General features: G+C 38.5%; 1 protein-coding gene across 2 annotated transcripts in view; it reads right to left on the reverse strand.

Moving 5' to 3' along the window:
- adcy2a (adenylate cyclase 2a) overlaps nucleotides 1-14174 on the reverse strand; it is a 65226-nt gene extending 51052 nt beyond the window's left edge. The window contains exons 1-2 of one of the 2 annotated variants that reach the window (XR_006055064.1): nucleotides 13571-14174; nucleotides 7228-7425 (exon numbers count right to left, since the gene is read on the reverse strand). Coding sequence is in view for 1 of the 2 variants with exons in the window: in XM_042226305.1 (XP_042082239.1) it covers nucleotides 7228-7425; nucleotides 13571-14092 (720 nt within the window). In the remaining variant the exon portion in view is untranslated. The remainder of the gene's footprint in view (nucleotides 1-7227; nucleotides 7426-13570) is intronic. The other variant, XM_042226305.1, reaches the window with a different exon arrangement.
- Nucleotides 14175-14630: the final 456 nt, after the last annotated feature.

Here is a 14630-nt window from a genome sequence, read left to right on the forward strand (position 1 = left end):
ATTTTTTCAAGTCAAGTCTAAAGTCATAAAATTAATGACTCGAGTCTGACTCGAGTCCAAGTCATGTGACTCGAGTCCACACCTCTGCCAATCAGCCACTGCTCTGCATGCTTTAAATCTCGGTGCTTTTCTTCATTCGTGCAACTCACTGCTTCCACCTCACCTTGCCCAGTTGTCCAAGTCTCCATCTGCTTCGCCTCTACCACCAGTGTCTATACTGGGAGGGGGGGCTAATCTTTACTTCCACAAATTATGACGAGGCTCTCAAACAGTCTTGACTTAATAAAATAACTTCAGTAAAGGTTACCAGATTGTTTCACAGGCTTTCACCTCTATAAAAATGAGAGTTTTGGTAGCTGGGTGCACGTTTTCCTACCAGGACATCCCAGCAAATTCACCCCAATGTCAGACCATGCAATGCTTAGAACAACTGAGTACTTATCTCAGACTACAGTTATGAGTGAAATGTTTATGATAATGACAGCACAATCACAAGAAGACTGTAGAAAAAGACTAAGTAGGCATAGCCTTTTTTTATGGTGGCCCCTAGAGACAAAGCACTTACAAAATCCAAAATACGTACAAACTCCAAAACACATGCAAACCCCAAAACACATGCAAACCCCAAAACACAATGGAAGTGCTCCAGGACGTTAGGGGCAGTGTTGAGCTTTTGTTACCTAGTAACTACCAAAGGCTGCTCAAAATGCGGCCCTCAAATGAGACCACGGGACTGTAACAAAATGATTGTTGGGCTTCATTTCTGTACTGAGCAGTCATTTTAAGATTAGTTAGTAAATAACAATTAGCTAATGTTGTTCATGAGACTAAAGTCATCTCACTGTTTTGGAGTTTGCATGTGTTTTGGAATTTGTACGTGTTTGGGAGTTTGTACGTGCTTTGTCTCTAGGGGCCCACCGTATTTTTTTTTTTTCCTGCCAAAAAAAAAATTACAGCACATCAGGACAAACACTTCATACCGAATAATTTGGACTTCTTTTGAAGCCTGGGCACCTTGTAATTATTGAGTCAACCTTCTCATATTAAATGAAATGTGAAACCATCAATCTGACAGAAAAACCTGCCTGAAACTGGATTATACAACAGTACAATGATCCCAAGTACACCAGCAAATTTGTAGCATAATGGGTCAAAAAATAAAGAATCAAAGTGTTGCAATGGTTCAGTCAAAGTCCAGACCTCAGTCCAACTGAGTTGCTGCATTTGCAAACTTTAATAACTTAAAGTAATGTTGTAATGAAGAGTTTGCCAAAATTCCTTGATAATGGTTTTAGAGACTGATAAAGACACTCATAAAATGATTACTTAATGTTACTGCTGCTAAAGATGATTCTACAACAACCAACCACAACTATTCTACTTTTTCACAGGACTTCGCTGTTCAGCATGTTTTCTGACTCTTGAAACTGTTCATCTTATTGTCATTTTCAGTGTATGGAGCAATTTTCAATAAACTGTTACTATATAATAAAGAAATGTTGCAGCTAGTACAAAAGGGAACCTTGATAGCTAAGGTAAAAAAGGCTTCATCTTAATAAAAAAAACATGTCAATATTTTAAAGAAATACATGTAAAATAATGTTGGTGTTGGCCTTTTTTAGTGTGCATGCTGGTGTCTGAGGAAATGTTCTTCGAGGACAACTTGCTTATATTACATATTGAATTTTTGATTGTGACAACTGGCAACAACATTTTCATCTACTTACTAGTGAGGGCTACACTGCATGAAAGACATGGGAAAAGTCATCTAAATGACCTTAGGGCTGTACATGACAGGTGAGGCGATTAGAGAGGATGAAGCCAATGCTCTAATCAGTATTTTGTTCCCCTACTTCTCATGTCTACCACTTTGCTACAGCATAGGAAGCTATAATTGACTCTGCCTTTTACTTTGAATTCCCTAGTTTCTCCTCTGCAGCAGATATGCACTTAGCAACTGGACAGCAACACTGGGGTAACCACAGTTTCAAAGATTGGTTGTTAATATAATTGACTATGATGCAATTGCGCAGCATGCTCCAAATTCATGATTAAAGTGAAATACTTGAAAAATAAATAAATAAAAAAATTAAAGATCCCCTCTGGACATGCTTATTAATACAATTATCCAATCAGCTTTTAGGTCATGTTCACATTGACATATATAATTGGCTTTATTTTGTATATGAGATTGTGGAGTTACTGATCTCATAAGATTTTCATATTTAAAGAGTTGGGAGAAAATGGATGGAGGGATTAATAACAGCAATTATAGATTTTAATTGTGTCAGACAAGCACAAAAGTCAGTTAAATAATACATTTGGCAATTTCCTAATGTTGTAAACCTCAACATCTGGCAATAAACCCCATTCTGATTCTGATTCTGATCAGCAGGAAGAATCTAGACCGGCGGTTGTAGAGTAATGCTATGGGCAATGTTTTCATCACACTACAAACTTTATTACCAATTAGTCACTGTTTGATGACCTGATTTAGAATTGCTTTAAGCAACTCTTAATATCTTCTATATTTGCTATTTTCAGCATGAGAATGACCACACCACAAAGGTTAGCTCAAACTGATGTAATGGTGAGAATAATGATTGCAATGTTCACCAGATCTGAAGTAAATCCATCAGAAATTTGTACCTCAAATGTGTAGCTGTGGAAACTGTGAGGGCCACAAACCAGACGCCACATTTTAAAGCAACGCAAAAGCAAACAGACGCCTCACTCAGCATTAGTAAAGTGTTCTTTTCAAAACACTTGGTGATTACAAAGTAAATAACAACTAGTTTAGTATTGATACTAACTTCATCTGTAACTCTTTTGACCTTCTTCTTGCTTTCGGCACTACAAATCTCTCAGAGCCAAGATGTGTTTCGAATGCCGCCTGCTCATTGCTATACTGTGCTCTGAACTGATTTCAGTCATTTATATGCAATATGCCTGGCAAAGAGTGTATCAGCCTTAGAAGCCAGCAACTACAATTGTTATTTAAACATATTTACTTCCTTAGGTTAAGCAACAAAGCTAAATGTCAAAAGAATTTCATATAGCCATCAGATGTTTTGGCTTGCCCTGTCCTCTCAATCTGAGTGATATCAAGAACTATTCATTTATTATTCTGACTAGAACAGCTAGTCTAAAAATTAGCACATATGTATTATTCACAGGCTTTTTCCTTACTGACTACATAAATAGATATGACTCACATTCATTTCACTAATACATGAAGTAAGTTTTCTGGTCATCCCGGGCGTAAATGAGTAAACTGAAAACTGTATACAAAGATGACGCTGTGTGAGAACACTAATGAGTCATTAGCTTAATCTATAAATTGGCAACAAGCAACAAAAATGCACAGACAGCAGCGCTTCTCAAAAATAATGTGTTTTTCAATACATTTTAATTAACATGGCTAAGATGCAGCAGTGAGAGAGCAGTAATGTCATAATGGCTGAAAATTTCAGTGAACAGAAGAAAAGCATGAATGGAGTGGTGTGTGAATCAGGCCAACTTAAGCTACCTCTCTGAGTCTACACTAGACATCTGTCTTGCCATTACACTTGAATGTGTGCAGCTTTCCAGTGACAAAGACTTAAAGTTCTGTGCCGCATTCATGGAACCCTTTCGTAGGCTGCATATGGCAGTAACAATGAAGAATCACTGTGCATTTGGCTGGCATTTTTTACCTTGTGTCTGACCTCAGTATGCATAGATGCATTTCTCACAAAAATGAAAGGAACACTTTATAAACACATCAGAGCTCAATGGGATAAAATCATCTATATCTATACTGATAAGGACTGTGTAATGTGTTAGTGACAAAAGGATGATTCAGCTGTCCATGGGCCTGGCTGTGATTGGCGCGTGGATATACAGCTCTGGAGTAACTGGTTCAAGCTGGGGGACCCGCCCATTAAATGAAGGCTGGAGCGCCGCGAGAGGTTCTCGCGTTTCTCCCAATGTCCAAGCAGAACCCCATGACAGCTGCTGGCTGCAGTTTCTCTGCAACAGTTGAGGAAGTGGAGTGGGTAGGGGTGAGCTGCCGTTCCTTTTGATCACCTGTTTTCTCCTGTTTTTGAGTAAGTTTAGGAGGTCAGACACAGTCTTTATTTTTGGCTCTGGTTTTGGGAAGGTTAGGTATGTGGGAATCAATTTAGATTCTTCTGTTTATTATTTTGGCCTTGGCTCACCCTGAAGTGTTAACATTCCCGTTTTGTTGTTCCTCTTTTTATCACATTGTGATGAGTTGGGACGAGTGCTTCACTCATGTTATGACCTGGCCCCTAGACGGGTTGTAAGACTGTTAAAAGGGAGTTTTTCCTTCCCAATGCTCATAAGGGGTCATATGATTGTTGGGTTTTTCCTCTGTATGAGGCAACTGTTGTTGTGATTTGGTGCTGTATAAATAAAATTGAATTGAATTGATAATTAAAATTAGAGAGGACTGAACTCAAAGACACCTCCTCAAATCAAAGTTTAAAAAAGTCAGGCCAGGGATTGTCATGCACCAGCAGGAACCCAGGCCCCACTGCACCAGTGTAGAGTCTTACAATGAGTCATAGGATTTTATCCCAATTTCTAATGGCAGTCAGAGTGCCATTGTCTAGCCTTTGGAGGTCTGTCTGTCAATTGATATGCCTCCCCAGACCATCACTGACCAACTACGAAACCGTTCATCCTAAATGATGTTACAGGCAGCATAACAGACCTTTTCATGTCTTTCATATGGACTCAGATGTGAAAAGCTCTCATATGTGAAAAGCACAATTAGGCTCTACAGTGCCAGGCAGTGAACACAGCGGTCATTCGAGGATGTTGGGCCCTCAAGACACATTCATGAAGTCGGTTTCTGATTGTTTGGTCAGAGACACTCACACCAGTGGGCTGCTGGATGTCATTTTGTAGTTCTGCAGTGCTCATCCTGTTTCTCGTTGCACAAAGGAGTAGATACCGGTCCTGCTGTTAGTCCTGTCCAGCTTTCATAGAGCAATTGCCTATCTCCTAGAATCTCCTCCATGTTCTTGAGACTGTGCTGGGAGACACATTAAACCAGGGGTGCACAATCCCAGTCCTCGAGAGCTACCATCCTGCAGCTTTTAGATGCATCCTTTTTCTGACACACCTGAATCAACTGAATGGCTTGTTATCAGGCCTTTGCCAAACTTGATGGCATGCTGAAGAGGTAATCACACCATTTGATTCAGCTGTGTTGGAGTAGGGATGCATCTAAAAGCTGCAGGATAGTAGATCTCGAGGACTGGGATTGGGCACCCCTGCATTAAACCATCTGGCAATAGCATGAACTGATGTGCCGCCTTGGAGGAATAGAACAACCTTTGAAACCTCTGTAGGGACCAGAAAAACTGAAAACCCTCTCTTGCACTCTTGGCAATTTTATTGATATCAAAACAGCCTCTCTGCTACTTATCTGACCACATTAATCCCAGAGGTCTAACTGACTTGATTCTATACTGTGATTACAAAGTGTTCCTCTGTTATTTTTGAGTGCTGTATATAGCATTTACATACATATAGTTAGTTTAAAGGGCAACTGTGGCTTTTCCGCACGTATGAATGGCTGGATGATCAGAAGAGACAGGTTTCACACAAGACACCTGCCAAGCATTTTGCATCAAAGTCACACTACTATATAAGGTGTAACGAATAAGTTCAGAGAGTTGGGCTGTAAAAATCTGAATCCACACTGGAATTAAATTTGGCAGGTTTTCCATTGAAGATATCTTTTGATGTATCTTCAGGATACTTTTAGCGCCGCTGCTATTTTTAGATCAGTCCCTTGAAGCAGGGATATGACCACTTAGACTTGTTCATCTATGATTTCAAAAGGACCCAAATTTCACGTGAAGGATCACGTGGTGAGGAGCTGGTGACAAGAACTAGATCTCTGGCTATGACATAGCAGTTTTAAACAGTTTTTGGTCCAAGAGTCCACAGTTTCCAAGCCTAAAGGTAGCACATTAACCTCCTAGGACCTGGCGTCCACATATGTGGACATCACATTTTGATATCCACTTACGAGGACATTATACTACAACTGTTCTATCGAAATTTTAAATGAATATCTCATATGTGGCTCTCATTTTTCTTAGAAACAAAAATTAGGTAAAAAAAAATATCGGGTAGTTCTTTGTTTTTACATTCATCAGGTCCCAATATGCCTAAATATCACAGAGAAATTAAAAATGCATGCCAAGGAAGAGTTCGGGTCTTAGGAGGTTAATTATGGATTTTCGCTACTTCTCTTCACAAAATTAAAAACATAATTTGAAGGACTGCCATTTTAGCACAGTGAAAGAGAGCCAGTGCATATCAGTAAAGAGCAAGCGCAAGCAGACAGAATGCGACCAATCAATCTAAAGATATCAGCCAGACTTAGACCAGCTAGTCATGCACAAGAAGATGATCCTGACGGCTCAGCTATGGCTTTGGATATTTCTGAGAAATTGGATAATTCTCTTGTTATAAGCTCTAAACTTATATAATCTTCTCTCTATAACCTTAGTCGAGTAATAATATTGTAGGTTTCTAGATCAGTGTAGTTTGTGTAAACTGTATAGAAACTCCCTTGAATACTATTTACAGTAGCAATCTATAAAAAAACAACCCTAATCTCTGGTGAAAGTTAGTGTGGTTATCCAATCAAAGGTTCAATAATTATATTTTTTCTAACAGATGATTAGACTTTAATGTAATTTTCTTGTATTAATATCATTCTAATATAATTTCTCTTTCTCTTTGTATTAGAACTTCAGTCTATCAGCTAAACTCATTAAGACAAAAGTAAAACTAAAAAGCAACAAAACATGATTAAATAGCAGAAAGCGCTGAAGAACATGCATGTATGAATGTAAAACTTCAAAGGCAGACTGTCTCAGAATGTAGGTCAGAAATCACATCAGATAAAATAAAAGATTAAGATTTTTTTTAAACCAGGCCAATTACATTCCTGTGTCACATTTCACATAGCTCCACATTCTAACCACACTCCACATCAGCAGAGAGTAAAAAGGAGAGACTTAGGTATACGTCTGATGTTGAGATCAAGTTCCATCATACTTTTTATTGTCTCTGTATCAGTTTTTATCTAAACCAATCACAGGAGTATCTATAAAACACAAATAAATCACTTCATTTAAACACACATGTAGCATGCTCTACAACAAATAAATGTACCAGAAATTTCATCTCTTGTCTTACCTGATCCCACGGACAGATGATCCCTCCAGAAAACATAAAAAGGTAACCCATGGCAACCAAACAAGCCCAGATGACCAGGGAGAAAACACGTAAAAGCTTCTTGAAGACAGACTCAATGCAGACAAGCACAAATACAGCCAGGAATATGGCCAGTGCTGTGGGTACAGTGATTACAAAGGCCACATGGTCCGCAATGTTCTGGAAAAGGACAGAACAAAAAAAAAAATTGAGCATCAGAAAGGTGAGAAAAAAGTGAGACATGTAGATGGACATTTTAAGAGGGAAGGGAATTTATCAGACGACTGAAGAATAATCGGAGTAAAATACCCTTTCCTACAAATTCAAAGGGCAGATTTCTCGAGAGGACACAAAACAACCTTTGTAATAAAAAGCCATTTCCCTGTCTCTTTCTGCTTTAATATTCTAAAAATAGAGTAACCGAGGCAGATGTGTGCATGCAAGTGTACACACCTGCCATAAAAACTAACTAGGGACTGTGGATATAAATGAACACTTACAAAGAAAACACTGTATCACAGCTCCTGGTAAACCGAATTTAACCAATCTCCATATTTACAATTTTGTTTGCATAAGATTGAGAATAAAAACAAACCAAACAAAATGCAAATAACCTAAAAAAAAAGAAAAAAGAAAAAGGGGTAAAACTGCCCCCAAAGGATAAATCACGAGTTCACAAGTTCCTATGAAGTCCTGTGGGAACTTAGTGCACCCCATGATTCAGTGAATTGCAGAACCACCTTTGGCAGCAAAAACCTACAGTATTGTTCATTCACAGCTCTCTGCAGCAATTCCGTTGAATTGAGCTCTATACTTTGACTCGGCCATTGCAACACCTCAATTCTTTTCTTTTTCAGCCATTCTGTTATAGATTTGCTGCAGTGCATGTCACAGGGTGGAAATGGACAAGTTAATTGGGTTTTTCATCTTGCATGAGTGCTGTGTTTTACTATTTTTAATATTGTACAGTTTTCTTGTATTATTGCATGTTTTTGATTGTATTTCTTGTTGACTTGTCATGGAAAGACTCCGCCCCTCCCTGATTACTAACTTGGCACACCTGGGAGGTCACAGAGGCCCAATAAGAGGGCCTTGCAGGTCAGGAGAAGGAGGGCAGCAGAGATGGCGAAGTAGTGGGCAGCAGCGGCAACTGAGGAGGTCGCAGGTTGGAGGACATTCTCGAGAGAAGCTTAACTGGCGACAGCAATAGCGTTGGAGGTGCTGGCGAGTGGGCTGCAGAGGGGCAACTGGGAAGATTCTGCAGCGGTGTGGGAGATTCGCAGCTGCGGGACGGGCAGAAGTACACCGGATGTCGGTGAGGGGCGAGACACCTGACACGTGTATTGCTCTTTTATTCTATTTTAATAATTGTTGTCCCTGGCCAGGGTATTTTACTGTTTATGTGCAAAATAAATTATATTTTTAAAATGTCCTATTGTTTCTGGCTCCAATATTGCTATTCCCGTTTAAGAAGGTTCCCCTTTTTAAAGTAGAACCTGTATTAAACCGTCCTTGGTGACATGCATAGGATCATTGACCTTTTGCAGTCCCTTCTGGTCAAGCATTAGCCATTGCACAGATGGCATCACATTTCACTCCAAAATGCTTTGCTATAAAGAGGTGTTCATAACTAACTGAATGAGTGGAACCTGTCCAGGTCTTGGGGCTGCAAACAAGTCCAAATCATCAGCCCTCCACCACCGTGCTTGGCAGCTGGTGTATTTGTGCTGGAATGCTGTGTTTGGTTTTCACCAGAAATAACTTGTTCAATAAATCTTGTGGTTTGTTCAGAGGCACTTTTGCTATCCTAAGCTGTGCTACTAGAGAAAGAAGGGGCTTTTTTTGGGACTCTTACAAATAAGCCATACTTGTTCAGTCTTATTTTTTATGAACTTTAACATTTAACATGCAAACTGAGCCTGTAGAGGCTGAGATGTTGTTCTTGAATTTTTTGTAGTTTCTTTGAGCATTGCACAGTCTGACTTTGGGATGTATTTTCTGGGAGATTAACTCCTGGGAAGATTGTGGCAATGCACACCAATTTCCAAAACTTTATAGAGGTGGTCATGAGGAGGAAAACAGTACATTTGACTAGCAGCGCCTGACTACTATGTACTTTCATGATTCCTATGGAAGCAGTAAGGGTCTACTTTGATTTTCACAGGACTGTGTTATTATATTATAGATAATAAGCTGTTCAATAACAATACATGTATCCATGTCCTGTCATATCCTCTTCTCAGTGTGCAATGATAGAATAAATTAAAGTGACAGGATGTTACACGGTCCAAAACAAAAACAGATACAAAAGTCGTTAATTAGTAATTAGCTGAAGTATTCATTATAGGCATGTTTAATTTCTTAAATACACTTTGATATGCAAGTTCTGATAAAATATTCAAGAGCTTCTCCAAGGTATAGGATGTTAAAGTGAGACACGAGCTGCCAGGCTTTGCCAGGCTTCACCCAATCAGTGGTTTCACAGTGGTATGATGGGGGATGGAAAAGGGTCAGGACAGGGACATGGAGGCTGATGTGTCATATCATATCATATTTTCCTTTGGAGGAAATGAAATCTGTAAAAAATTTCCAACATTTGAGATAAATCAATCAGTTCTATGAATAACGGTTTTCAATGCTGGTTCAGTATATATTAATTTAAAAACATACGTGATTCACAGACGTGATGATATTACGAGAGCCTCATAAAATAGCTTCCACATCCATGCACGTGATTGTCACGTTTAAAAATTAAAAATATCCACTATACGAAGCAAAACATAATCCAGACTGACAGCAACAATTAAGACTGTTTAAATTCTCATTTCAACTAGTGCGTAAAAAAAAGTAGTCATGCATAGTCATGCATATAGTTAATTTAAAATGTGTACTTCTCATTCACTGCAGCGTAATTACTAAAACGATTTTTATTCTTTCAATCAACTCTTTCAAAAGTGACCTGTAATTCTGCTAGCTTAACAATGTTTCTCTTTGCATTTATCCTTTTTCTAGTTCTCCTTCTCCTTATTTAGCCCCCCCACCCCCCACCTATCCTCTGTCTTTTTCTCATGCGCAGTCAATGCACTGGGACATGAGAGGATGTGTGTGGCTGCAGAAAGCCACATAGAGTTTGTCTCGCCCAGAGCAGAGCTCCAAAACAGCACAGGATTTAGGTCAGCCAGCTAGGAGGATGGAGGGATGATGGGATATGAATAAAAAGAGAGACAGAAATATGAGGAGGTGATAGATGGCATAAGAATGGGATGATGGAGGAAAAAAAATAGCAATCAGAAAATTCATGCATATCCAGCACAGGGATAGAGGAAAAATATATATATAAATAAATACATAAAAATAAAAAACAGAAGGCAGAAGATGTTGAAACAGATAGTCTGAGCAGTGGGCAGGAAAAGATTTATTCACTGTGTACCAACAAAAACATTAAAAAGATATTTGTTAATGTTTTTGTTTATATTTTTATTTGATAGAACTGTTTTCCTAAAACTACAGTTTCAAAAGACTCTTGGTTGGTTCTGGTTTATGCTTCTTGCTTTATGTTAATTATTAATGGTTTTAGGCGCTTTTACCTTGGGGTTAAAAATACTTCTATATTTTGATCTAGTTAAACATTTGTGTTAAATAATAAGGTCAAGATGAAGTTATCCTTCAGGCTGAGACTAAGGTATCAAATCTTAAGAATGACCAACTATCTTAATATCTCTCCATGTGGAAACCCATAACATCACTATTACAAGAGAGTGTATCCATGATATTTATAATGTAGTTTGGAAAACTTGTATCATGATTTGTTTCAATAGTGGTTAGAAATTCAAACTATAAATCTATTATTCTTTCATTTCATTTATTTATTTATTTCACACTTGGTACAACAGATCAAACAAACCAACCACACTTTCTATCAATAAAGCACTGTGTGAAAAGGAGCAGGAAGAAGAAAATATTCTATTATTCTATTATCTATTATTCTAAAATTATTCTTGATTTGATAAAAGAAAGAGGGCACTATTTAACTTCTGACTCCCAGTACTAGTGACAAAGCAATGACCTGCACGACCTTTCTGAAGTTCAGACATAATTTCGAAGCATATATTTAACTGAAAACAGTACAACTATAATATATCCAATGTTGTTTTTGAATTTGATGCCAGCAACATGTTTTAAAAACCTGAGACAGAGGCTTATTTCCCCACAGTGCTGCATCACCTCTTCATCACCTCTCTTGTTTTAACAGCACCTTGCTAAGTGTTTGGGTACTGAGGGGACCAAATGCTGTTATGAAAGCATAATATTCCCATATTATTGCTTGATATTTGCCATTCTTTTCATTGCATAATGGTATGAGTGTTTTCAATACAAGCTGCACTGTAGACAGTATAGTTTAGCACCAGTTCGCCTACTACACAATCACGCTGATGGAAAATGTGAAATGCTGTTTTTCTTGCTGAAATAAGCAAGATATTCTCCAAAAATTACTAAATGAGCAGTAATGCTACCATCAAGGAACTGACCTTTGAACTTTGACCTGAGAACAAGCCAGACGGTCTTCATTCTCTATAGCATAGAGAAAGAGCCATCCATGGTTTTTGAACGAAATCTTACATTTTTTAAATTTCAGATAACACACCAACTAACCATAGGAAACTGCTTATTGTAGTCATCTGTAAGTCATAGTGCTGTTCAGACCTTTTGTTTGCAAGTATATTATCCCCCATTGGAATTATTGTACCATTAAATTAATGTAAAGCAGTTTCTCACAGAGTAGTAAATCCCTACCTATCTTTATTTCTGAATGACTTTTGCACGGCTTTTAAACAAGTATTTTGTTGCAGTTCTCATTTCCAAACACAATGTACTGCCTATTTTAGTAATAAACCTAACTTATCTTCACTGGATAAATGCTTTTATATGTTTTTTTTATATTTTATTGTGCTTTTTTTTGCTTTTAACTGTACTGGAGTACAGTAAAAGTTGAGAAAAGAGTGACTGTATTTTTGCTGTAACTCTAGCACAGAAAGAAAAGCAGTATGAGCACAGGTCTTTTTAATAACGTAAAGGCAGAGCCATTATCATCCCATCAGAGCTGGTTGAACCTTTACACCGTGCTGCAGTGTCAGCCAGTCTTAGTTGATAGTGCTGAATCTTGGTAATCTGCTAATGTTATTGTTTCAGTAATTAGGTATGAGCCCCCACTGAAAGCTACCACCTGGTTTCAACCTGGTCCTAACACCTGAACTATAAAATAGTGATGATATGTGAACTGCACAATATCTACATGCTTCAATATCTACTCACAGTTGAATAAAAACTAATTTTTGAAAAAAAAAAAAAAGATAATTTTTGTCATTTTAGGACGCACATTCACCTCATCCCACCCCGTGGATACCACTAATATTATAATATGCAACAATTAAATATGTATGTAACATTATTAAAACATTCTTAACTAAAAATTTGAAAGTTTCCAGATTATCATATGCTCGCTCATAAGATTTCAGCCTTTTTGATGTGTCATTTGTTACCTAATCAGACATTTATGATTTTGTTTCGTTCTAACTGATTGTCCATGCAAGGAACTACAACAGCTGACTTTCCAACCACATGTTAGTGAGCTCATCAGGTTACTATGCAAGATTTTCTAAATATTATGTGATATGTGCTCTGTGAGCCAGTGCTTTCTATGCAATACTGTGTCTTTGTATGTTTTAGACTGATCACTTCAAAACAACAGACGCAGCAGAGACAGTAGGAGAGAGACATTTTTCTAGATTCGGCCAATGTCTAAAGAGTTCTTGTTTTCTTAGTTATATAACAGTATGAAAGTAGGAAGCTAATGAAGGACAGTCTAAAATGGAAGCAGAGCCAATGACCATAAGCACTTATATTGTGCTATTTTAGAGCCTTTTTTCACTTTATGAATTTTCAGATTTTTCCGGAAAACATACTCCATGAAAATAGTGAAAAAAGGAAACAGATCTTTCTGCAGCTATGAGCTCATAAAATAACTAAGACCCTTGCATCCCCTCTCACCTTTATCTCACCCTTCTCCTCACATTAGTTTTGCAATAAAGACATGCTGTGACAACCTAAGCATGTATGTACAAACAAACTGTGTGTAGTCAGTTTCGGTGACCCCATTTGCATGAATACTTATAGGATGTACACTATACATTATATAATATATACATTATACAGTATGTGGCTTGCATCCACTTCAATAAATGCAACTGTTTAATATTCATTTCCTACACATACATAAGTCTGCATGTGTGTGTTTGTTTCTGTGTGGTTTGAATGAGCAGCTTACCAGTCCTGAAGCAAAGAACACAGTCAGCAGAGCCAGGCAGGCACCCATCACTATGAGGAGCAAAAAGACAATCAGAGGATGCTGCTGGCTCATACAGTAGTATGATTCATACAGCCAGTCTGGGGACTTGTTTCTCTTCACTTCACCACCACCTCCTCTTCTGTTTACTTCAGACTCCCCTGTCCGGTCAAGGAGATACCGCTTTCTCCTTATAGCCTCCTGCCACATGGATCTTGGAGCTGAGAGGGAGGAAAAAGAGGAGGTGGTCACTGCTGAGGTATGAGTAGTTTCCACCACAGATGAGGAGCAGTTGCTCTTTTCTGTTCTTCTGCTGTTGTTGTTCCTGTTGAGGACCCTGAAGTGAGAGCTCCTAAGCTCCAGCTTAGTCTTCGAGTCCCTCTCCACCTCCCCTCTCAAGTCTTTCAGGCGGGGACGGCTGAAAGCTGAGGCTGAGTCTGAGTCAGAGGCAGTGTGCGCTGGCCGGAGTGGTGGCAAAAACGCACCAAGGGTAGAGCGCAACATCCTCCTCTTTCTCCTCCTGCCAACATGTTGGGGTGGAAAATGAAGAGAAGTGCAGGCAGTGAGTGCTCTTTAGAGTGAGAGAGAGAAAAGTGGGAGGGAAGTGGAGGGAAAGAGGAGGGAGAGAGGGCTAAGGGGGAGGGGAGAAAGAAAAAGAAGGTGCAGCAGCAGGGAAAAGTCAGCAAGTGAATGAAAGAGTAGAAAAATGAAAGGAGCAGAGAAACTGACATTTATGGAGAATGCATTATGTGGTATTATTTGTAATAACATGGGTTTGAACCCAGTCCTAGAGCTCTAACCCAGATGATGATGATTTTCAGAGCAGCGATAAACCATATCATTAAATCAATTCTTTTTCAGTTATCCCCTTTGCCTCTCTTACTTAATAAATAGCCAAGCAAATAACACATTTGTCAAAACATGCATATTTGCATTTTTTCCCCCAACTGCAGATTACAAAACAGAACCTCAGTTGAGGTTAAAAAATATCCAAATAAATTTGTTATCAATGTATAGTAGGACGTTACGAGTATGAGCAATG

Source organism: Haplochromis burtoni, unplaced genomic scaffold (assembly GCF_018398535.1).
Source record: "Haplochromis burtoni strain Fernald_Lab_line unplaced genomic scaffold, NCSU_Asbu1 Contig_206, whole genome shotgun sequence".
Classification (NCBI taxonomy): Eukaryota; Metazoa; Chordata; class Actinopteri; order Cichliformes; family Cichlidae; genus Haplochromis; species Haplochromis burtoni.